This window comes from Tinamus guttatus, unplaced genomic scaffold (genome assembly GCF_059628265.1).
Source record: "Tinamus guttatus ecotype Peru unplaced genomic scaffold, ASM5962826v1 Tinamus_guttatus_pri_ptg000306l, whole genome shotgun sequence".
Classification (NCBI taxonomy): Eukaryota; Metazoa; Chordata; class Aves; order Tinamiformes; family Tinamidae; genus Tinamus; species Tinamus guttatus.
In genome coordinates this window covers 749,897-775,644 of record NW_028288840.1, presented here as the reverse complement: position 1 = coordinate 775,644, position 25,748 = coordinate 749,897, and the positions used below count along the sequence as shown (strand labels likewise).

Genomic DNA, 25,748 nt, shown 5'->3' with positions numbered 1-25,748 from the left:
TATGATGAGACAACCACTTCCTAGCTTTGGCAAAATCAGCACCAGGGAAGTGGGCTCAGTCAGTTCAAGTGAACTTGCTGCAGCATGTAGAGGAGAAGTGTGTTTAAATCATAACCTCATCCAAGGTTTGTAAACACATTCATGTCATATTAACGCCTCTTTTGGCTCTTTTTTCCTTTTCCTTTTTTTTTCTTCTGAGATAACAGATCAGTCTGCATCTAAAACTCCAGCTCTCCAAGGCAACTGAATAGAAATGGAAAGCTTGGAAATCAGATAGCTCTCTGGTGCTATTCAAATATGTCTATACTGAACAAGATGCAAACAGATCCGAATCTGATGTTTGGCACTAGGCACCAATCTCTGTCAAGATAGCACCCAAAAGCTTAAAAGGCTGAGTGCCAAAAAACACAGCAAACACTCTGATAATACCTGCCTTGCAAAGACGCCACAGGTCAACAACTCAACACAAATGCTGCAAATATACTGACCAGGGGAAAGGAAGGAATGGGAATTGAGCTGCCTGGACCTCTGTGCATGCAGATGGTTGCAGGGCAGTGCAGTGCGCCCCGGCAGCCAGCAGCGCACGCTTGTGTGCAGGGGCTGGGCAAAGGGCTGAGCGGGGCAATGTGAGGACACGTCCCCATGGCCCATGGGCCATCCCCCTGGGGCGATCATCTGCACTGACCAAGGGACAGAAGTCCTGCACGTTATTTAGCTAATAAATGGTAATTGGTGCTGGGAACCAGGAGACAACGTCCTCTCCTTTCCCATGGCACACAGGAGGTGTAGGGACAGGGAAAGACACTAGAGAACTCATCTGGAAAACAGAAAAAAAAAACTGTCTGCTGGCTTTTTCCAAAGGAAAAGTCCTCTCTCACACTGAGGTATCATAGGAGCATCACAGGGGCAAAAGAGAGGAGCTGCCCTTGTTCATGAGCCCTGGAATCCTTCCTAGGGTGACGAAGAGCCCCTTGCCTGCTCCTATGGGCTGGCCCATTGCCTGAGGTGGACACTTACGCAGGATGCCCACGAGACCTCTGAACTTGCTCCAATCCTATATAAATATACTTATTTATGTAAGTAGAAGTTATGTTCACATCATTTTCTGAACACCAAGGGCAGGAGTTTAAAATAACACAGTGAGACACGTGACAATCAAGTGGAGTGGCAAGCCTGGATATATTCTCTGATTATTATGGCTTTGGGTTCTTTTTAATCGTTTTTAATATTTTTCTCCTGAAAGATAATTGTTCTGACTTTATTTGAAAGGCAACTCCCAGATACTCAAGATCATTTTCTCTCCTTTATGTAAAATATCCTGTTTGAAAACGGCACCATAAAGAAAACAATAAAACAATAAGAGACTGTAGGAACTGAAACAACAACAACAACAAAAAATGAAGTCTGATATAAATGTGAGTATTCTGGGATACAAACCAAACCCTGTCCCCATTCTCCACCTTCTCCTAGCAAAACCTCATGCCTCTTTAGAATACCCTTCAGAATAGCCTTGGTCTTAAGAGTAAAGGAAATAAAAATGACAGAGGGTTTTTTCTCTTCTGAAAAAGCCACCCAAAAGTAATCCCAGGGAAAGAATGGATTTCCATCTGTCTGAGCCTGGTGTGAGTGGAAAATCTTTCTGATGACTCTTCTGTGGGGGCGAGGAGTTACCTAAGGCTCTCTCATCCTACACTGTGACTCTCTGTTGAATCGTTTGTACTGCATTGACGCGGTAACAGAAATAATTGGCATCCTTGTATTGGAAGGGCACCTGCGATTTAACATTCCTCGCTCGTTTGATCCCTGGGAGGAATCTGGAAGGTGGGATTGCCTGGTTAAACATGCTGTGGCTTGAGCTTTAACAAGTTCTGTGTGACTTTTGCTAGGTGCCCATTTCAATATTCACTGAACAAGTTGGCAGAGTTTTCCAGGTAAGAGACAAGCAGCGTAAGCCTGAGCAATGAAAGTTTTAATCAGGGCTACAGGATTGGCTCCCTCAGGTGTGTGGTGAGGGAATAGTACAAATAATGGCTTGGGAAATGGGACAATGTAGACGGAGGGAGGCAAATTCCTCCCTCTGTTTCTCCTTGTTGGAAGAAAGACAACAAAGAGAGCGGCAAACAATGAGCAAGTTTTCCAAGCAAAAGTCTCAGAGAAGGAAAAAAGCCAGCTATGAGAAAAGCAGATATTTAAAGTGACACCAGAACCACTTTGCTGAATTTCTAACTTCTCTGGTATCTCTGACAATGGCTCACAGACATAGATACCTGCTTAGGGCCAGATATGAGCCATTAAGCTCCTGTACAGTGTCAGCATAGCACTAACTGCATTGTGGTTATATCCATTAGTAAACCTCTTACTGTGCTTCCAGTTCAGGTGGGTTTCCCTGTGCCCCATGGAGTCTCAATAAAAGTGTCTGTGATTCTGTGATTTTGGTGAAGTAAGTAGTCATATGATGCTATTGAGCAGGTAGAAGGACTCCATCAAGAGCTCTGCTGGAGACGCAGAGGCCTCTGGTAAGCAGAGGCCAAGGTAACAGCCAGGTTTGGGTTATGGGGAGTGGGCCATTTCCCAAATCTCCTGGGCAGCTGTAGATCCCTTCCTCCTCTTCATGATGAGTGTGTGGGATGAAGAGGAGGGGGTGAGTTGTGTGAGGGACAGGGTGCATCACAGTAGGCAGAGGAGAAGGAGCTTCTTGCGCAGAATTTCCCAGATACTTGCATTATACTGCCTTTTCTCTTCAGATGGCTGCACTGAAGAATTAAAAGTGGAGATAAGCTGCTCAAAAAAGGATAAGCCTTTTGACCTATTTACCTTGTAAAACATGGATGCACCGTATGTGCTAAACCACACAGAACCTGAGAATTTTCCCAGTGGCTAAACTATCACTCTGTCTTCCTTGGCCAAATTAATTTTGACACAAGGACAAATAAAAAAAAAAGTAAAGAAAAAGATCACAAAATAGATAAAAAACAGTACTCTCTCGACTTGGGAACCTAGAGGAACGTGTGAATGATACTGGTGTACTCCAATGAGGCATCTTCCCCTCCCCTCCCTGTATCTGTGCCATTGTATTGTCTCAGCAACTCCTCTTGAAAAGCAACTATCAGAGTCTCAGAGTCAAATAAGGGTCTGATCCTGTACAGAGCTGAAGATTCCTAACACTCACAATCCCTGCAAGGATCTGAAGGCTTTCAATACTCTGGAATTTTTCTGAGATGCAGCCAGATGGCTGCTGCCTGGTTGAGGCATTTAAGGAAGCAGGGGTTGGAGGGATGAGCAAGAAAGGTCCAAAGACCTGGGGCAGGGAGAGAGACTGGGATGGAGAAATGGCAGCAGCAAGAGTAGCCTGAAGGGTATCTGGAACTGCCCAAGCTGCTTCCTGCAGGAGTGGTGGCACCACTCTGTGCTTGCAGTACCATGATGGAGCAATGCTCCTAATGAAACAAAGGGAGCAGAAATCTTCCCCTGTTCCTGCCCAGGGACTACTCGGGCTGCACATGCTGCTGGGAGCAGCCTTGGCAGACAGCAAAGCTTCTCTGTGGAGTGCCAAAAGGCAGGACAACAGGCATAAGAAAACAGCCCTTCTCTTTTGCCTGCCTGTTATGTCCGTGACTGCTAGCAACTAGTGAAGCAGCAGGAGTTCTGAATATGGGTACTGATGGGATGGACTTGCTTGGCACTATTGCACAAACACATACACACCACATTGCAGATTTCTGCTATTCCTGGTTCCGGCAGCCTCCTTGAAGCTACTGAGCTTCAGGCCCAGAAATTCTGAGCACACGTAGAAAATCTTCAGGTTTCATGTGAGACATGTGAGTTTTTAGCAGAAAAAGAGGACGTGCTTGAGAAAATCTGGGCATATCACAGATGTCTTTAAAGAGAATGGCTTGAGTGGGAAGAAGTGAGTGGAGGGGAAAGGGACTGCCTTATGGAGAGAGGCTGGGAAGATAGAAACTGAAGGGCTTGCTGAGCATAACAGGAGCACAGTGCCAAAGGAGAGACGGTCCACCATCTTCTTGCCTCTTATTACAGTAGTCAAGTTTTCTGTTTTGGACAAGGTAGCAGTATGAGAAGAAAATCTCCTTTTTTTTTTTCCTCATACTTGTCCATCAGTCTTAATTCTTAGAAGCAGAAAGCACCTGAACACGAATGTAAACACCTGAACCTGTTGCCCCAAGTTTTTCATGCTGAAATATTGTCTGAAATATTGTCTGAGTTGGAAAGAGATAAAATGGGCCAGAATTTTATGGCCCATTTCCCTAAAAGTGCCTAAACTCCCCATTTAATACTCCACCTCCTTTCAGGAAACCACCTACATATGCATATTCATTTCAGATTTGAACCCACCCCGAGGGATGCTGCCTACATAGTTAAAATTAAGCATGTGCATAAATGTTTAAAGGAACAGACTTTTACATTCATGCAACAGTTTACTAATTGGTGGCCTTCAGGAAGGGTCTTTCTCTGCAGCTGAGAAGTTCAAAGATATCAAACTCCACTATCTCTCCCAGTGATGGCAACCTCTACAAGGGTGGTTGTTGCTGGATGTTAATCTCTTAAATTGCCCCAGCTGTTGGCTGGGTCAGCGTGTGCCACAGCCCCTAGTGCTAACTGAGAAGGAAGGAGGTGCTGGAGACAGGCAGACACCTGAACCTTGACACTAGTAACACAAGAGAGAAGCTGCACCTCGGTGGAGAGCTGCTGCTCTCCAAACTGAGAGTCCTTCTCATTTCTTCCCAGTAACATTCCCTTGAACTTCACTAACAACAAATAAATTGCTCTATTTGGGGGTCAACACTGGTTGCAACCTCTTGGATATGTAGGTTCTTATTACTAAAGGAGAATAAACTATAGAAATAAGCAGTTTAGAGGTAGATACTGAACTTGACATAAACAAGTACCAAGAATCTAACTTTCTGGTTGGAGAAGGGTGCGATCAGTGATGGGGAAGGGGATCGTTTGTCTTCCAGGTAGGTGTGTGCTTACCACTGAGAAGCAGCTGATTACGCCGATATGAAGCTGGCAGCTGACCAATGTCTTCTATCCTATGGCTCATTACCCTGGAAAGGTGACCAGTGTGACAGAGGCTTCCCACAACGATGCTGTGCAAGTACGTGGGCTCTATGAAGGAGCTGAGGAGAGCACCTTGAAGCCCAAGGATATTCCATCTGGAAAAGAAATTCAGGAGCATTAAAACATGTGGGTGCGGGAAGAGCCACAAGAGCAGCTGTGCCTGTCCCTGCATTGGCCTCTTGCAGCAGGATTCACTTCATCAGCCCTGACCGAACCCCCCTCGGGCTTCAGATTTGTTTGGGCCATTGCAGCAAAAGGCTGTGTTAGCACCACAGTGCATGAAGCACTGCGCTGTCGGATTATTTTATTATACACCTGTAGGCCTGATTACTGTACTAGGGTATTAGATTATTGTGACACCACTGACTTAAGGGACTTATTCCTCGCTGGTGCTATTGCAAACTGAGGCTTCCTGTTGAGAGCTATTCTTTATAAAAGCATGTTGGCTTGATGAAAGTTCATTTAGCACAAGTCTTTAGCAGAATTGTAGTTTTTTCTGACACCTGCAGTGTGAGGGCTTTTGTTATTCTGCCCTTTACTTTTTGTCATACTCTCTAGTCCTCTAGTCATAGATGAAAAAATCCATGTGATTTAGGTGACCAATAACACTGCGGCAAAATTGTGAATAATTGCAGAAACCTCACAGCCTGGCACTTCCTTGCAAAAACTACCATGCAAATATGAAGATAACCATAAGAACCAAATCCTATCCCTGAAGAGAGAGGGAGAGAATACAGCTAGGTTTTTAGGCAATTTATTTGTAACAAATAATTTGGCACACTTGAAGGTGTTCAGACTGATGAATTTGTCTCACCTTGTTGCTGTCTCAAAGGTTCTATAGAGTGATGGTGCAAACCTTGGGGCCTTCAATCTATTAATGATTGTGAGTTGCTTACTACTGCTCTTGGATTAATTGCCAGAACGGTTCTACTTTTTAATGTCCTATGGATTTTTACATAAATCTAGGCAATAATATGACTGATTGCTTGTTCTAGGTTGTCCTCTCTAGCAGACCTGTCTAGTTCAGATGATCTAACACGAAATTGTTCCCCACTAAACTAATAGTAACATACTCTCTTATATTTGAATAATATTTTTTAATAAATTGAACACTGTGAATCAGTTTGAATAGTTTTGCATCTGGAAGTTCAAACTGAAAACTCTTGGAAAAATATAATTTTGCAGAGCATATTTTAGCTCATTAAAAAAACAAAACACTGGCCACATTTGGGTCTCTGCAGCTGAGTGAAGGAAAGGGCAAGAGGTGTCTGCTCCTTAAGGCACCATCCAATGGCTGCTATGCTAAATAATGTGTTTAAAGCACTGCCCCCACCAGCAGCGAGCATTATGTAGCTAATTTCTTACATCATTGTTCTCTTCATTAATTAACATTTCTCAACCGTTAGCGCAATTATTGCAGTGCCTCCATGCTGTATGTCTCTTTTCATGATTAATAAGGAGTCATTATATTTCCCTTTCCTGAAGCAGTCAATTAACACGGAATACTTTCCATTAATTACTGAATGTTTAAAACCAGCATGCTGTACCTGGAGAGCAATCTGCTCTAGGAACCTGTGACACCAATTGCTTTAAAAAGTTCTCTTTAAATTTTATTCCAAAAACACAAGCAATTTAGCTGGCTATATTAATTTGCCTCCGAAGCAGGGTTGTGAATGAGAAACATCTTTTAATCTCATGCAAGAAAAGGCAGCCATCTGGCTGCGGAGGATTTCAGAGTCAGACTTTCCCTGTCTCTCTCTGTAAATGCAGATCATTAAAGTAATGTGTTCATCTACATAAAACTCAAATGGAATATAAAAGGTAATATTTATATACAAACAATTTAGTCCCACAATTTAAACAGTCATTGGTTTTATGAAACATTTACTTTAGTCGATCAGATTTGCATAACTTCATTTGAGGAAAAAAGTGTGGTCATTCCTGCAAATAATATCACTTTTAAAGGAAAGAACTAGCTGCCTCTTTGCATAAATATCTTATCAGGATGCAAAATTAATAATCCAAGCTAAGAAATAGAGATGAGTTCAGCAAAGAGCACTAGGCTTCAGATGAGCTTCTAAGCTGAGTAAAAAATTAGACAATGATGTCTTTGTCCAGATGGAAACTTGCAAGACCTCAGTGTTGTCTTCAACATTTGACATTTCCTTACACAACAACAACAAAAAACTTGTGTATTTGATTGAAAAAGAATTTAAAAATCAGATAAACAAAAAACAACATATGTTCAGCAGTAAATAAATTTTAGCAATATGCCCACATAAGAAATCATCTGAGCTTTACTTACAAAAACAGAGGACTGTGTTCAGATCATATTTTATGAGGTACTGATGCTTATTTTATTTAAATTCTTTGCAAGAAACCTGTTTCTCCTTTAATAATATTTCTCAACGTAATTCTGAACTTGTTCCTCTTAGTGTAGAAAGAGATTCACTTGTCAATGGAGTTTGATTTTTGGAAATCATCGGCAGGAAAAGTTCCCACCATTTTACTCAGTTTACTTCTGCTCTGTGGATGAAGAGAACTACTATGCAGGGCTGCTGCTTCCTTATTTTACATAGACAATAGATTTATTTGACAAATATCTGGGGGAAGCTGTTTTATGCTGTCCACTTTCCATCCCTTGACATGCACACATGGATAATGCACTTGGATGTAACCACCAGCTCAGCCCTTTGATATTTAAGTACCTAGGGGATTATTTATAGCTGGATGATAAGGAATGATCATGCTTGCAGCAACAGCAAAACTATCAATAAGGGTGTTAATTTCTGAAGGAGCTATTTCTCTGCTGCTTTGTTTAGGTGCATGGAAGTAGCTGTGTTCCCATCTGTAAAAAAGTGCTCGCCTCAAATGTAGCTTTTCAAAATACAATTATTATTCAGAGCAAATGCAGAGCAAATTCAGAGCAAATACATTTTGGGCCCTCAATATATCAATGTGACTTTACTCACTATGAAGAAATATGATGAATCATTCTGGATTTTTCCTAATTGTACCAGATTTTAAAGGCTGTTTTCAAGGGCAAGTCACCCTTCCATGCCACGTACTTCTTAATAATCCTTCCAATAAAGAGAAAATCAACCCACTGCTCCCTTAGTCACAGATCTTTTTTAAAAAAAAAATCCAAATCATCTTCTGCCAGCAGGATCAATAAAACCAAATGTCTCCCCTCCTTCCGTAAATACAAGAGCTTTTGGTGCTTTGGATGGAAGGAAAGACTACCCTTCATTTTGTTCAAACACCAGATATTACTGCACTGTTTACAAAGACAAAATCCCGCGTCCGGTTTTCAATATAGATAATCCTTAGATAAATATATTTTTGCCTGTTTGTCAATCACTGAAATGCCAGTGAGGGGTGGGAAGGCATTGGGAGCAGGCAGCCTTTCCTTAGTGAGCTGATGTTTTCCCTGGCGGGGATGGCGGGTGCTCCTGAGCACCCTCGTTGCTGAGCACCGCAGCCTCCGCGCTGGCTCCTCGCTGGCTGACGGCCCTGACCCACCTCGTGAATTCCCCCCAAATCCAACCAAAATGAAGACAGCAAAAATACCGAGTGTGTTGAGAAAGGGGCTCTGGGGCAAACTGGTGTAAAGTGCTGCTCCTTGCAGCGCTCGGTGGGACTGAAGTGTCTCTTACGGACCTTTGCAAACTTTGTCCATTAAAGAATACAGCTAATAAATTTCAAAGCTGATTTTGTAAAGGCTTTTTATAAAAGATGCACCTTTTGTCGTTACTAACAGCTTTACGTCTTATTGCTCAGTGTGTCCTTAACCTACTGCAGCCCAGATGCTATTACCAGTAATTCCTTCTGGGCTTCATACAATATAAATTGTTGTTCATGGTGGTCCAGGCTCGGCAGAGCACCTGGGGTGTTCCTATTTATATGACTATTTAGCTATTATTGGTTTGGAAACTGGAACTAGTGCGTTAGTTTCTGATCTGTATTTTAGCAGTAGGTGGCTTATGCATATTTTCTGGAAAATACCTTGTGGTGAGGGATTCAAATTGAAATCTCAGTCACAAAGAAAGGGGTTAAGAGAGGGAATTACAAATCATGTGCACAAATCATTCCTAATTGAAGATCTGGCTGTGTTAATTGATTTTCATTTACATTAATATGCAGCCTTTGAAGTAGTTTTTCTGAAGAGTTACCTTGTAGGCTCAGGCTCCTTTTAGCAATGTCTCAAGTCGACCGGCTAACACTAAAATAGATCTGAGAAAGACAATTTCTAACACTGACTTTTAGTCTTTCATTTTTATATGCTACATTTAAATATAGCTTAATGTGCCTAGATGATCTGGCGAAGTGCTATTTCAGATTCCTACTGCTAAATCCTGATACAGGTTTTAGCACCATGTTACCTTGCAATATTCTGAATGTAGTCATGGTGCAGATTCATTCCTGCTTTCTAGCTCACGGGTCCAAACCCACAGACCTTAGCCACGGGACAAGAATAGACTGCCAGCGCTGTAATGTGCAGCTTGGAGGTCCTTTTCTGCCATTTATACATTTGAGGTATAATTTAGACATTCTAAGTCTTACTTAGCCCCTGGGCTTAATGGCACTGTTTTTGTGAAGTACAAGAAAGTGGATGACCATTAACCTGGTGGCAAAAAAGTACACAATCTTTTAAAGGTGACCTTTTGAGAAGCTGCAGGAAGAAAACAAATTTAAGGCCAGAGTGAGTAAAATACACACTGAATTCTGACTGGTATTTGCTCAACAAAGAGAATGTTTGTGAGGGCAGTTCTTCCCAAATCCAGGGTAAGAGCATTCCTCAAGCATGCACCCTGCGAGGGCAGCTGCAAATGCGTGTGTCTGGAAGAGGACAAGGGAATAAACCTCATGCACTTACAAATATGTCACTTTAGTTTGAGTAGATGCAAGTCTGATGCACAGAAAGCTGGTATATCTTCCAGATAAATCTGCCTGGTGGCTATCCAGCATAAATATATGCCCTCCAATCTCCTCATGTCAGTGTATCAAGGAAAAGCAGTATGTTATAGAATTTGGTGTCCAGTGAGACAACCAAATAAGATTTTTTTTTAATTAACCTTAACACCAAATGCTTGGATCAAGATACTCAAAATACTTTGCAGGTAGAGGCAGTGGAGGTGCAGCAGCCATATGTGACCTGGGAATGGTGGTTTATGCCATGAGAGCACTGTATCATGGAAACCCCAGCAGCTCCACCACGTGCTCCTAGCATGATTTCACGTATCTGTGAAACCACGAGCAGTGGCTTTCATCAAACTTTCATGTACAGCTATTCAGGTGGAAAGACCCTGCTATTATAGACTTGCCAATGCCACAAGACCACAGAAGAATCATGGAATCATTATGGTTGGAAAAGATCTTCAAGATCATCAGGTCCAAACATAAATCCTTCAACACCATGCCTGTTAAACCTTGTCCATGCACCTCATCTGCACATTTCTTGAACACTGCCAGGGACGCTGACTCCGCCACTTCCCTGGACAGCCTGTTCCAGTGCTTCACCACTCTTTCCATGTAGAAATTCTTCCTAATGTCTGACCTGAACCTCCCCTGCCGCCACTTGAGGCTCTTTCCTCTTGTCTTATTGATAGTTATTCTGGAAAAGAGATTGACTCCCCTTCACTAAAGAAGGGAGACGGGTCTTGGCCATGAGATATGTAAACCTGAAGAGCCTGTAGCATGAACAAGATGCTTTGTGCAGAAAAGAAGGTGGGGTGGTCCATACTGTTAGACACACGGGTCTAAGGGGTGAGCTGTGTCAGAAGAAGTGGAGACACTGCTTCCATGGGTCAGAGGAGAAAGTTTATGGAAGGGAAGGAGATTTATGGACTATAAGGTGGACTCTGATTTGGGGCAAAAAGTCTGTCCAGAGGAGTGAGGAATCTTAGTAAGGGAAATGTATTGTTCTTTAATATTTTGCCCAGTCTTTTCTATTTCTTTTGCTAAAGGAATAAGAAGTAGATGCATTTGGAAATTCTTATTTTATGCATGTTGGCATTTATTTATATGAGGCCCACTAGCATTTGCTGGAATACACTGCTTGAGCATGTGCCACCTCTCAGCATGTGCTGGGCTGAACACATCCCAGGATCTGAGACTGAGAAGTTAGTGCTGAACTTCCCTCATGTTTGGGCAGTACATTTATATCCTCAAAGAGGAATTGAACTCCAGAGATATGCTGGGTTTAGCTGAATTTGTGTGTTTGTGTGTGTGCACGTGCATGTACACATGGGTCAGTTTTCCTTCAAAAATTTGTTTCCTTCTGGACTGCAACTGTAGAAACTTCCACCAAGAGCAACATTAATCTTCCCTGATCTTTTAGTAAGGAAATCAACTAGTTGCTCCTGTGTGTTGTCACAAAAAAATAAAAAAAGAATGTTTTTAGGACTGTTATTATTTTGTTACTCTTTGTTATTATTTTGTTCAGGCTGTTGATGCTTTTTGCCCACATGCATACAATGTTAAGGCAATACAGAAGAAAGTGAAAGTCAGTCTTAGGTTTTAAAGTAATCAATGGACTTCATGTCTAAAGCATGTGGCTTAATCCTAAAATCTGCAGCACTGAAAGACTGAACTCACTTCAGCTACATTGTGAGTCTTACAGAAGTTGTGTGAAAGCTAACACTCTCCTAGGGTAGGTTATTTGGGGATTCACAGAGCTCAAACTTTAAATTTGCACATATAAATGCATAGATTTTTAAAGCCAGAAGGAAGCACCAAGATCTAGTGTGACCTCCTTTATAATAAAATTGCAGAATTTCACCTAGAGATTCCCTGCCTGAGCCAAATAACATGAGTATTCATGCCAGAAGTGTTTGCTTTAATTCAGTAAGGGAATAGGTATGATACCAGGTTGTTTATCCTGCAATCTCCACAAAGTAACAGAGCCCAAATAATGCATACCAAGCATCAAATTCTCATAGCGAACTTCTGGTGATAGTAATAAAAATTGCTAAATGCCTTTGAATAACAAACAAATCTGATTAAACTGCTCTTTGCTAGTGGCTATCCTGTGAGCAGGAAAGAACATAAATTGTTAGATATATGATTTATAGAAAATTATTTGCTCTTCTGAGTAACTCTTTCCATTCTTGGATCTTTGATATTCTGATAGTAACATCTTTTGCAAATAATGCAAAATGATATATATTTTAGCAGCTACTGGTTATGTTCTCTAGAGGAAAAATTCTCTAATAGCCCTGTGCTCCTGAGGGGCTTTTACAAGCAATAAAATCCAAAGCATCCAAGTGAGATTTTGTTAAGTTATCCAAATATGAATTCAGCCTTCATTTTTTTTTTTCATTGCAAGGCAAGCCCAGATAATGTAAAAACAGATTCTCGTGTCTGCTGCATATGTGAAGGGTGGACGGCCTATGTGTTAGAGAACATATTTGGAGCTCTGAAGCACAGTGCAAGAGCCACTGACTGAACTCTTTACTGGGGGAGGGCAGAGGGAAAAGAGTTTTAACACGGTAGTCTCCGTCACTGAACTCCTTTCTCATCTATACTTTGTTCATAGTGGAAGAAGGGAGAAAACAGACCCATGAGGGGTGAAAAACGGTTGAGGCACAGAAACCTTAAACTTCTTCCCCTTTTGGATATAACACAAAATGTTCATAAGTCATATTTAATATGGTAAACTAAAATTTGGCATTAATGTTTTTGAAGCCATCAAATCCAAACCTCTCCACTCTGCTAATCTCTACAAAAAATATTATAGCAGCCAAAAATCACTGCCAACATAGTCACTAGTGGCTTGACCTGGGAGGAAAAATCTTTTTGCAGACCTTTCTTGTGATATTCATGCTTTGTTTTCCCTAGGTCACAGATTTTCAGACTAGAATTTGTGAAACCAACTGAGGTTATGACACAAATATATGTAGTTAGAAGCCTGGTGGAAATAAAACAGCACATCCATGTCTTATAATGTGACTGGGCAGGTGGAAGGAAGGGGCAGTTGTGAACTGCAAATGCAGCGGGGTTGGGATCTCTGCTGGAAGGCCCTGGGCACTTGCTCTAACACCTTTCTGACAGTTTCCTGTGCCATATACCACTGTTGTGGCCACTTTACTCCATTTACCTTTCTTTGTCTCTCACGTGTAAAGAGGTTTTCACAGTTATCCCAATGCTCTCTATTAACGCTGAATTTTTCTCCTCAAATATCCCTCTTTGGGTCCCTCTTGTCTGGTTTCCATCACTTCTGTTTACCAGAGATGTTTACACCAAAACTATAAAAAATCTCTTCTGTGGTCATTTTCTACCTTCAGTCTTCCACTTCTTCAGTCTTTTCAGCTGCTAATTTAGTGGTTCATCTACTATTTTCTCCTGTCCCTGAACATTTGACTTTTTACTCAGAAATGCCCAATAACATTTAACTTTACTCAGAAATGCCCAAGATGCAGATGGTGCTTGGAATTAGAACACGGCACAGAGGTCCCCTTTGACCTGGCACTACCTGGAAAGTCTTCTGGGAGACATGCTGGGTTGGGACCCTGTGAAGGAGATGCAGCAGGAAAATCCAGCTAGATCTGGGGACATTGAACTGCCTTATTAAATAAGAAAACCCTTATTTTTGAAGGTATCCTGAAATACTAAAATCTTTGGCTTTGGAGAGCTGATTTTGCCAGAAGCTTGTGCTGCTCTTGCCACAGAAAGGTGAACAGATTTCCCACCAGAGCCCTTATTTCATGCATGGTCATCTTCTCTGCAAATGGCCTTGCCACTTATCTCGGGGTGGTACCATGGACAAATGTGCCAGCTGCTGACACATGCACAGCGCCAATTACACCACCACCAGCATTTCCACAAATGTTGCTTTTTCCCCCATTTCGTCAGCCTCAAGGCCTGTACCTGGCTCTGGTGAGAGCAAACAATTGCTCTTCAAAACAGGCAGCAATAACTGCTGATTTTTTTGGTCTAGTGATCTTTTTTGGGCCAAGGAAATCCTGTAACCATCTGAATAACTGTACAAATGTACAAATAATAAATATTTCAATACCTAATACATATCAAAGATGAGAGCTGTAATAATTCTATTATCCTGGAAAAATATTGTAGTATACGGCTAATGGCATTCAAAACCAGAGTGCAGCATTTCAATTCTTAATCATAAATTTGTTTAGTTCTTTTTTTTTTTTTTGAGTCATATGCGTCTGAAATTAGAAATCCCAGCTGCATCTGAAAACAGCGTAGGAGGCCCACTGAAAACAGTTTGGGTTTTCCGTTGTCACTTTATGAATAATTGAAAATATTATAGCAGAAGAGGACCTTTATCCTTCATACAAATAAACCAAACTGCTCTACTTAGCAGCGTGCAAATTTTGTGTTCTGTCATTTGTGTCTGGCAGTATTCTCATTTGTTGGTCGAATCAGATATTTTTCTCCCAAAATGCCAACCTTTGCTAAAGCCTAAAGACCCACTTTAACTTTATCAGGTCATCTGGTTAAAACTGAATGTATATAATTGCATTAAACAGAACTTTTATACTCTTTAAAATAATATTTTTATGGCCTTTACCATATTGGACCAAATTCTCTGTTGATAAAATTTAACTGAATTCTTAGGCATGTTATTTCAACAGAGAATTACATCATAACATTTACATTTTTATAGTTATAAAGTAATGTATTTTACATGTAGAGCTGCATCTATAGCTTATACACATAATATATATACATAAGTATGCATTATATATATATATGCACATAAGTATGCAAGCATTAATAAATATATATTAATAGTAATAAACACACACAGACTTTGTTTTCCATCTGTGATACCCACCATTTGCTACTAGTTAACAGCCTAAACTGAGAACAGGAAATGTGTTGATGTTTTACGTGCCACCATGGAATCATTATGAAATATTTATTAAACAGCAATTATTCTGCAAAAAAATATATTTACAGAATAGAGCAGGAAGCCATGTGCCTGTGAGAGAGGTGCCTGTGACATCCAGCTCTGCAGTGACATTCAAACTAGTAGAAAGATTCTTAATAGCATTTAGGGCGCTTTATCCAATGGGGTGCAAATGCGGAAGGTCCATTGGTGTGATGATGTGATGATTGGTTTGCAGCTTTTGAGGTAAATGACCCACTAAGAGCAGAGTGGATGTGTTTTAGCTGGGTCCTGAAATCCTATTGGCAAAAGCACTTCAAAGTGGGCTTATATTTTTGTCACACTTTAAAGAGCAACTAACGACCCGTGGAGAATTTGGGAAAATGTTCTATTTACATTCCATTCTATTTCTACACTCTGCATTTGCATACAAAGAAGGCCCTTGTTTCTGCAGCATTTAAAGTGCCTGCTAGTTATTTTCCACCACTAGCCACAGTTCTCTGTCACATCAAACTCATTCCCACGTGGCAAACATTTTTAGAAAATCTGTTTTGGGTGCTACTTTACCTGGCAAGTTTGTCTGTGCAGGACATGGTGATGAGCTGCTCTCCCAGCAAGACGCCATCCCACGTCTGGACCGCGTTGTGGCACCGCACGGGAATGGTTCCTTCTCCAGACTCAATCTTTGTTCGAAGATGCCCACGGTATTTTCTTACTATGTGCTTGCTGCTGTTCACTGGACACAAGAAACAGAAGAGTGGGACGAATAGGCAATAACTAAATGTTTTTGATATCTTTTGAAAGAAACACAGTGTTGATGCTAACACTTGCATTTGCAGAACCACTTATGGATGTTCATTAAGTTGAATGGAAAATTGGATGAGATTGCAGCCCAAGCCAGCAGAAAAAATGGAGAAGAATATGTGGTCCCGAGCATGATTTCATTTTCACATAAATTCAAAATTTAGAAATAGCACATTTTGAACTCATGTTCCCATTTCCTTCTGTATTTGAAAAGCATTTTTTTTTTAATTTCATTCCCTTTTTTTTCCCCAAGCTCAGATCTCGAAGGGAAGGGCTCTGGAGCGGACGCTCGTCCCGGAGCTCCTTGTCTAGAGGCGAACAACAGAGCGAGAGGCAGCCCCAGCGCCGACCCCCGTGCGGGCAGTGCTGAGCTCCCGGCCAGAGGCGGCTCTGACTCAGCGCGGGCGGAGCCGGCAGGGCAGGCGGGAATTTAAAAGCTGCCCCCAGGGAGCGCGAGCGACCAGGAGCGCGGCGACCAGAGCGGGCAAACAGAGCGTGGCGCGCCAGGGAGGGCGTGGCGCGGCAGTTTGCGCGGCAGTTTGCGCAGGCAGGAGGTGCGGGCAGGGGTCAGGGAGTAGGGGTCAGGTAAAGACATGGTCTCCACTCGGCAGAGAGCTTCCGCCAGGAAGACTGTGGCGACCCAGACTGAACCGCCACAGAAACATGCAGCGGTCCAGGCTGCTGGCTGCGGGGAATGCCTGGGCCTCTCCATGTTACCGGGGAGTGGCGAAAGCACAGCCTGCCTTAGGTGTGAGCAGGTGGATGACCTGCTCAGCCTGGTGGCGGAGCTAAAGGAGGAGGTAGAACGACTGAGGGCCATCAGGGAATGCGAAAGGGAAATCGACTGGTGGAGCTGCATCCTGCAGTCTTCCCAGGAAAGCTACCCTCAGAACTCCCCAATTCAGTCAGAAAGTCCAGTGCCCTCTTGCCCTAGGGTAGAGGGGGTGGACTTAACAGTTTCCAGGGACGACCAACAATGGAAATGGGTCCCCACTCGAGGTGGCGGAAGATCCCCTCCACAGCCCACCTCACCTCCACCAGTGACCACGTTCAACAGGTACGAGGCCCTGGAACATGTGAATCAGATAGAGGAGGCCTTGAACCAAGGCCCGTCTAAGGGGATCTCTACACAGGGGCAGTCTAATCCATGCAGCAAGGCTGCTCCCCCTAAAGTGAAAAGGAGCACCCGGAAGAAGCGGCGGGTGATCGTCGTGGGTGACTCCACGCTGCAGGGCACGGAGGCACTGATATGTAGACCGGACCCCTCATCCAGAGAGGTCTGCTGCTTACCTGGGGCCAAAATAAAGGATATCACAGAAAGGCTCCCAAGAATTGTTCAGGAGTCGGACTATTATCCTCTACTATTGATTCATGTGGGTGCTAATGATGCCATGGGGAAAATGAGGGACGTCAAGCAAGACTTCAGAGCCCTAGGGATGGCCATCAAAGGTACAGGTGCCCAGGTGGTGTTCTCCTCCATTCTGCCAACGAGGGGAATGGACTCAAGGAGGAAAAGGCGAATATGGCAGCTTAACAACTGGCTGCGCCGCTGGACCTGGCAACAGGGTTTCGGCTTCTACGACCATGGGTCTCTGTTTGATGACCAACAGCTAGTGGGGAACGATGGTACTCATCTTAGCAAGAGGGGCACACGTCTCTTTGCAAAAAGGCTGGCCAACCTGGTTAGGAGGGCTTTAAACTAGGCAAGAAGGGGGAAGGGGAGTGGCACACTGACGCGGCAAGCAGTACCGCACAGCCCAGGTCAGATGGCGTCCAGCGGGAGTATGGTAGTGGGGAAGTGAGGATAGGAAATGATCACAGAGGGTCCTCTTTCACCCCTCCTGGGAAACCTGTGGCCTCTGTTGCTTCCCTGAAATGCCTGTATACCAATGCGCGAAGCATGGGGAATAAGCAGGATGAACTGGAGATCTGTGTGCGGTCCCAGCGTCATGATCTCATCGGAATCACAGAGACGTGGTGGGATAGCTCGCACGACTGGAGCGCTGCCATGGAAGGCTATGTGCTCTTTAGGAAGGACAGGCTGGGAAGGCGAGGTGGTGGAGTTGCTCTTTATGTGAGAGAGCAACTGGAATGCATGGAGCTCAACCTGGGAGTCGAGGATGAGCGAGTTGAGAGCTTGTGGGTAAGGATTAGAGGGCAGGCTAATGTGGGAGACACTGTGGTGGGTGTCTGCTACCGGCCACCTGACCAGGACGAGGAGGTTGATGAGGCCTTCTATAGGCAGCTGGATGTTGCCTCACGGTCACAGGCCCTGGTTCTCATGGGGGACTTCAACTACCCCGACATCAACTGGGAGGACAACACAGCCAGGCATAAGGAGTCCTGGAGGTTCCTGCAGAGCGTCGACGATAACTTTTTGACGCAGGTTGTGGAGGAGCCGACGAGGAGAGGTGGGCTACTGGACCTCGTGCTATCAAATAGGGAGGGCCTAGTAGGAGATGTGAAGGTGGGGGGTAGCCTCGGCTGCAGTGACCATGAGTTGGTGGAGTTCAGGATTCAACGAGGAGGAGGAAGGGCTGTAAGTAGCCTTGCGACGATGGACTTCAGGAGGGCCAACTTTAGCCTCTTCAGAGACCTCCTCGGTAGAATCCCATGGGCTAGTGCTCTAGAAGGCAGGGGGGCCCAAGAGAGCTGGTTAGTTTTCAAGCGGCACTTTCTCCACGTCCAGCAACAGTGCATCCCTGTGTGTAGGAAGGGAGGCAGAGGGGGCAGGCGACCTGCGTGGATGAGCTGGGAGCTTGTGGCAATGCTCAAGCAGAAGGCAGCGGTATACAGAATGTGGAAAAAAGGACAGGCCCCCTGGGAGAAATACAGGAACGTAGTCAGGGAGTGCAGAGATGCGACAAGGAAAGCTAAGGCACGTCTGGAAGGCAAGCTGGCAAGGGACGTTAAAAATAACAAAAAAAAATTCTTCAAATACATTAACAGCAAAAGGAAGATCAGGGAAAACGTGGGTCCGCTGGAGGACGGGATGGGCACCTTGGTTACAAATAACACAGAAAAAGCAGAGTTGCTCAATGCCTTCTTTGCTTCGGTGTTTACCAAGGGCAGCCCTTTAGAGCCCCAGGCCCTAGAGGCAAGAGAAGAAGCTGGTGGAGAGGAAGACTTGCCCTGGGTAGAGGAAGATTGGGTCAGAGAGCACCTAAGGAACCTCGATACCCACAAATCCATGGGCCCTGATGGGATGCACCCCAGAGTGCTGCGGGAGCTGGCAGATGCCATAGCTAAGCCGCTCTCCATCATCTTTGAAAGATCCTGGAGAACGGGGGAGGTGCCGGAAGACTGGAAGAAGGCCAATGCCACGCCAGTCTTCAAAAAAGGCAAGAAGGAGGACCCAGGCAACTACAGGCCAGTCAGCCTCACCTCCGTCCCCGGAAAAGTGATGGAACGGCTCATACTGGCTGTTGTCTCCAGGCACATGGAGGACAAGAAGGTGCTCAAGAGTAGTCAGCATGGATTCACCAAGGGAAAATCTTGCCTGACTAACCTGATAGCCTTCTATGATGAAATGACCGGCTGGATAGACGAGGGGAGAGCGGTGGATGTCGTCTATCTCGACTTCACCAAGGCTTTTGACACCGTCCCTCACAGCATCCTCCTGGGCAAGCTCCGGAAGTGTGGGATAGATGAGTGGACAGTGAGGTGGATTAGGAACTGGCTGGATGGCAGGGCCCAGAGAGTGGTGATCAGCGGTGCAGAGTCTAGTTGGAGGCCTGTGGCTAGTGGGGTCCCCCAGGGGTCAGTCCTTGGTCCAGTCCTGTTCAATTTATTCATCAATGACCTGGATGAAGGCACAGAGTGCTCCCTCAGCAAGTTTGCTGATGATACCAAACTGGGAGGAGTAGCCGATACCCCAGAGGGCTGTGCTGCCATCCAGAGGGACCTGGACAGACTGGACAACTGGGCGGTGAAAAACCTCATGCAATTCAACAAGGCCAAGTGCAAGGTCCTGCACCTGGGGAGGAATAACCCCAGACACCAGTACAGGCTGGGGACCGAGCTTGTGGAGAGCAGCTCTGCGGAGAAAGACCTGGGTGTCATGGTGGACGACAAGTTGACCATGAGGCAGCAGTGTGCCCTCGTGGCCAAGAAGGCCAATGGGATCCTGGGCTGCATTAAGAAGAGCATCTCTAGCAGGTCGAGGGAGGTGATCCTGCCCCTCTACTCAGCCCTGGTGAGGCCGCATCTGGAGTACTGTGTCCAGTTCTGGGCTCCACAGTACAAGAGGGATGTGGAGCTGCTGGAGAGAGTCCAGCGCAGGGCTACAAGGATGATCAGGGGCCTGGAACATCTGCCCTATGAGGAGAGGCTGAGGGAGCTGGGCCTGTTCAGCCTGGAGAAGAGAAGGCTGAGAGGGGATCTAATCAGTGTATATAAATACCTCAAGGGAGGGAGTGCAGAGGGCGGGGATGGTCTCTTTTCAGTGGTGGCCACTGATAGGACTAGAGGAAATGGCCGGAAACTGAAACATCAAAAATTCCATAGGAACTTAAGGAAAAATTTCTTAACAGTGAGGGTGACAGAGCACTGGAACAGGCTGCCCAGAGAGGTTGTAGAGTCTCCTTCTCTGGAGATCTTCAAAACCCGCTTGGATGCAGTCCTGTGCCACGTGCTTTAGGTGTCCCTGCGTATGCAGGGGGGTTGGACTAGATGATCTCTAGAGGTCCCTTCCAACCCTAAGCATTCTATGATTCTATGATTCTATGATTCTAAGCTTGTAGGACTGAGCTGAGTCAGGGGAATCTGTGGAGAAGGTTGGTTCAGTGAGCAAGATCAAAGGGTAAAGACTCACGTCTGACCCACTCCAGACCAGAACTCTGGTGTGATATTCAGGGGCAGCTTCTGAATGATTACAAAACTGAAGTCACGGCTTGTTATTATCTCAAGAAATTCCACTGAAAGTCCTCAAAAGTTGAAGTATTAAACTTAGTGTCTAAAGCAAATTTAAACTTGGCAGTTTTTCACTGTTTGCTTAAGTTCCTTCCACAGGACCCATAAAGACAGACACACTACTCTCTTGTGTCATATTGATATCTGCTGTGCATTGCTCTCAGTCACTTTAGTGATGCTATATGCTTCACAGAAATGCAGCTGTCTTTGGGGCATGACACGCAGCTTGTCCTGTGTGCATCAGGACCAGTCTGTGTCTGGAGACACGTAATAAGTGAGAACGATAGTGATATTTGGGAAGTGCTTTGCCTCAATTTCAATTGAAAAAGATAAAAACTGAAGTTCATTACTGAAATCACTGTCACTATTTCTATACTGCTACTTGGGTACAGGTATCTTTAGCATAAAAGAAAAGAGTGGGAGATGGTACATGTGGTCTTTGTTTTCCGGGAAAAAACATGCTGCCTCCACAGAGGCTCTTTGCCCGTATTTCCAGCATTCCAGCATATTTTTTGCATGACCTGCCTCTCAGCTGGAGCAGAAGGTTTCTGTTTTTGAAGGTGACACCTCTCCACCCTCAGCAGGTCCTGGGGCTGCCTGGCCCGTGTTCCTCATGCAGAGGAACACCACAGTGTCACCAGTCAAGGAGCTCATGGAGCTGCCAGCAGCGAGCAGCTGGCTCTGCGCACCTTCCCTGGCAGCCCACTGTCCCCCTCCTGTCATTTGTCACTGTCTCTGCTTTATACAACTGTTTTCTGTGCTTCTAGCTCTGGTTGAAGCAATTGATTGACTTTGGCTGCTGCCAATGGATTGTTTACAAAAAGGGAATGGAAAAAATAAATCGCTCTGGAGCCCTGGGATTAGCAAAAGCAGCAAACACATGTAGAACAGCAATGTCAGCTGTGACCCGCCAGCAGCGGCACCGGCTGAGCCTCCACCGATCGTTTCCTCTTCGTTTCCTCCCTGTTATTTAACCCCTTGGGATGAATTTGGGATGGGGGTGTGTGTCAGCACTGGGATGGACCAGATATCGATCGGATTGATTGGTCATTGATGAAATGGATTCCCACCCAGGAACAGGCTCCGCTGTACCAGGAAGGTTTGGAAATGATTTGGGGTTTGTTGAGCTGCTTCAGGAATGATGTGTGGGGGAGAGCAGTTCGCTGTTCAGTACTTAGGGAAACTGAGAAAACCAAATAAGCAAATAAAAAACAAATAAGGAAAAAAACCCAAGCTTCCAGAAATGCCTCAGATCCCTCTGCCCTGAAACTGTTGGCCTGTGCCAACAGCGGAGTGAAACTGCTCTTCAGGCCCTGTGAGCTGATCCTACATCCAACGCTCTGGTTTGAGATGCCTTCTGCAGCTCAGCTGATACTCTTTGGATGTGATTACTTATCTGGGAACCGGTCCATATCTTTCCTGGGAAACGGGGGAAATTGTACCAACAGTGGTGAGCAGCATTTTTTTAATGCTAAACAATGGTATGGTGAGGAAGCTGCCATGAAATTTGAGCAAAGAATGGAGAAACTGATAATTCTGCTAGGCAAACACATCTGACTATGGAATGGGGAGAAGTGGTGATGTGGCAGAGTTAGACCTCCAGAGTGGAGCACTGCAGAGGGACTCACGAGACCATTCCTGCCTCAGCTGACAGCAAGCTTGAAGCAAATCAGTTCTCTTTACCTAAGCTTTCCCACAGGTATAATGAAGCAAATGATGTTTCTTTCTTCTGCAAATTCTTTCAAAATAACTGCTCAAAAACCATTTATGAAAGCTACCCTATTAATATAGATCTACTAAAAGAGTCTACCTGTAGAAATCCCACAGAACAAAATGAATTTTTAATATTCTTTTCCCCAACATTTTTTAAAGAATATTCTGCCTTGCTTTGCCTTTCTCTCCTGATTTCCCTTCTTTTCTCTACACTCTCTCACTTTGTCAGCTCCCAGTCTGCTCCTGCCCCATACACTCATTGGTCTCCTTCATCACTCGTTTTCAGGGACTTTACCACATTGCTGCTCTTACGTTTTGAAGGCTGCACATTTGCAGCATTGGGACATGTAACTGCTAGAGAATTTTAGTGACTGTGTGACAAGATGAATGGCCCCTCTTTAACGTTGCTTTGAAACATTACCTAGTGTGGAGCAATGCATCACACAATGTGCAGACAGAGATAAGGAGGAGAGATCCACTTCAGGGAAGAAAGAAACATGAGCTCTGCTAACAACTCTTTAGCATTTAGGGAAATTAAAGCTGAGGCCAACAATTAGAGAGAGATTTTTTTTTTCTGAGTTTAGGGTTTTTGGTTATTTATTTTTTATTTTCATTTCTGGCCTTCTCAGTTTTCCTCAGGACTGAAGTTTGACAGGCCAAAATACTCTGAGCCTGCTTGTTGTTTTAGCTTCCCAACCTTGGCCTGAAAGGCCAAAAACTGAATAATGAAGTTTTCCAAAGCACTTAGGAAGTGTGTTACAGCTTGCACCATCTCAGTTTCCAGAAGCGCATATTAACTCACTCTGTGTATCAGACTTTGCTTCCCATAACGCAAGCTCTGCCCAGGATGCAGCCAAGCAGGCAGAATTAGCTGATAGGATTCAGGCAGCTGTGGGCAGTCTACGCTCACCCTGGGAAACACTTCCACAGCGCTGATAAGGGGCTTTAGCTGCTCAACTACTATTAAATTCAATGGCTAGGATGTGGCTAAAACCCTGTGCAGTACTGCGTATCTAAAGCTACTCATATTACTGGGATAGCCAGAGTGCATATTTCAAAAATGGAATCTGCAGCATGTATTCAAAATAATAATAACCCAAAGCCCTGAATGGTTTCAGATTGCTGATGATTAAATTCAGATCTGCATTTGGAATATGCTTAGCTCTTTTTTAACATATTTTAAGTAGTGTATGAAGATATAAATATTGAACAAAGAAATAGATGAGGCTCCGTGTATTTTTTACTGAAGCCATAGACAGTCTAGCACATAAGCTGCTTGCCAGAAGTAAAACATGTAGTCCATTTCCTGGCACAATCTGCTACAGATCACTTAAAAATGTCTCAGAGAGATATTTATTTATGCATCTTGAAGCCACAAACTACAGCCTGCTGTTGTTCTCCTGTTTGGTATGATCAAAGCATCAGTGACTGAGAGCATTTCTGATCTTTGCTGTGCTAGTTCTCCAACTGCTTAATCTCAGCTAATTGCAGGGGAAAAGGCGTCCGAGGATGCCACTTCAACCAGAACAAAATGTCAATTCAAACAGGAATTAGAAAGGACAAATTTAAAAATCATTTGGAGTGGGTTTATGATGTGCTACACTCACATGGGGAAATTACTCCTTAGAGTTTATAAGATAACAAGGTGCATGATTATTAATTACTGGATTATAAATTTGCACAGGTGCCTTGAAATCTCTTCATTTTGAGATCTACTCCTTATTTTGTTAGGAGCAGTTCTGGCTGAAATGGTAATGAAAAAAAACCTACTACATATTTATTGTTTAGTTGAAGAGGAAATGGATGGTGATTAAACAGAAGCACATGAGTACGGTTCGGTCTGAGATTCAGCATGACTGCCCTGGAGGTTCATTTTCTATTTCCCTGCTTCAGTGGAGGCTGTTCTCTCTTCTTGAAGGAAGAAATAACATGGCCTGTCTTGCATTTAGTTCAGTCCTGGACCCTCAATTCGCCAGTATGGTTTATCAACCTTCCTTACAGCTCTTCCAAACAAAGGGTGGGAAGAGAAGTGTCAGCATCTTGCTGCCTTTGTATTTTGGAAGTCATTAGAGGCAGATGCTGAGTGTACTGAAGGAGGAAGCCCCTCTGAAAGCACCGCTGTGCATCCATCCTATGAGGGCCTCTTGTCCCCAGCTCTGGAGGTACCACACACACTAGGCTTAGCTCAAACCTATGGCGAGATGCATCCCAAATGCATGGCGAGATGCATCCCAAGAAGTCTGGAGGTGCTTTAAAACATCCGCGGGAAGGTCTGCTGGGCTTGTGCCATGAGTGGGGCAGCCTCATTGTGTCATGTCAAAGTGCAGATCTAGGTTTGGGCTTTATCACTGAGCATATATGCCAATATAAATGCCCAGTAACTAATGAAGTATTTTACATGAAAGCCTTGGGCACCAGTGAGGAGCTGAAATTAACAGTTAAAATTGAAATCCTTTATCCTTTCCATCCCTTGATGCCTATTTCCTGGCTAAAATCCTGGTAGGGGGAAGCAATCAGGTATCCCATGACTTTATAAAAGAGGCTACCTTCAGTATTTTGCTATTTCCCTTCTTCATTAATGTTAAAATAAGAAAATACATGCATTACAAAAGAGTTTACTATTATGTCTCCCTTTCAAGAACCCCAGGGATCAAACTATGACTAATTAATTAAAAGACTCTCTAAAACAATTTGTTGACAACGAAGTCACACTTACCTCTCAGGGTTGTAAATTACTTTTACCAGCAAGGAGGAATGAGCAGTGCTGGGTTAGGCATGGGGGAGATGATGGTGCAAGCCGCTTACAAACCCAGGCTGCAAACTCCAGCCTCCTCTGGCGAATGAGTATGTTTAAGCCAAAAGCCCAAGTTTTATCAGCGGAATTGAGATTCTATGCATGTGGCAATCAAGGAAAGCACATCTTGAACACATCAAGATTATTATTTTTAATTACTAATTGCTCCTCTCATCTAAAATTAGATGTGCAATGCCGGCACTTTGCAAGTGCTGTTGCCCCCGCAGAGCAAAGCCTAGAGATCTGGGAAAGGGCCGTGTGGGCACTGAAAAACTGCAATCGTGAATTTTTGCCTCCCCATCCTTCTTTCTGAGACTCATCGTTGGCCACATAGGGCTTTATCTTTTCATATGTTTTGTGTGAAAAATCGTCAACGTCACTGAGATTGCCCATTTGGTGACAATTCTCTCCCCTGACATATTTTAATCAAAAAGTTTACACAAGCATAAAGAGAATGTGTTATTCACCATAACCCTCTTTCTTTTATTAAAAAAAAAACCCTACTGTTATTCACGTAGGTTTTGGATTTTGATTTTTGTTTGGAAATTGAAATCTTTGAAAGTGGTTAGGAGAAGAAAGCTGTGAAAGATG

The 25,748-nt window shown here is 44.0% G+C and overlaps 1 protein-coding gene across 1 annotated transcript in view; it reads right to left on the bottom strand.

Annotated features, from left to right (window-relative positions):
• The window catches only part of ADARB2 (adenosine deaminase RNA specific B2 (inactive)), a 296,328-nt gene that overhangs the window by 4,331 nt on the left and 266,249 nt on the right, over window positions 1-25,748 (bottom strand). The window contains exons 7-8 of the mRNA XM_088528177.1: window positions 15,503-15,671; window positions 4,993-5,174 (exon numbers count right to left, since the gene is read on the bottom strand). Coding sequence (XP_088384303.1) covers window positions 4,993-5,174; window positions 15,503-15,671 — 351 coding nt within the window. The remainder of the gene's footprint in view (window positions 1-4,992; window positions 5,175-15,502; window positions 15,672-25,748) is intronic.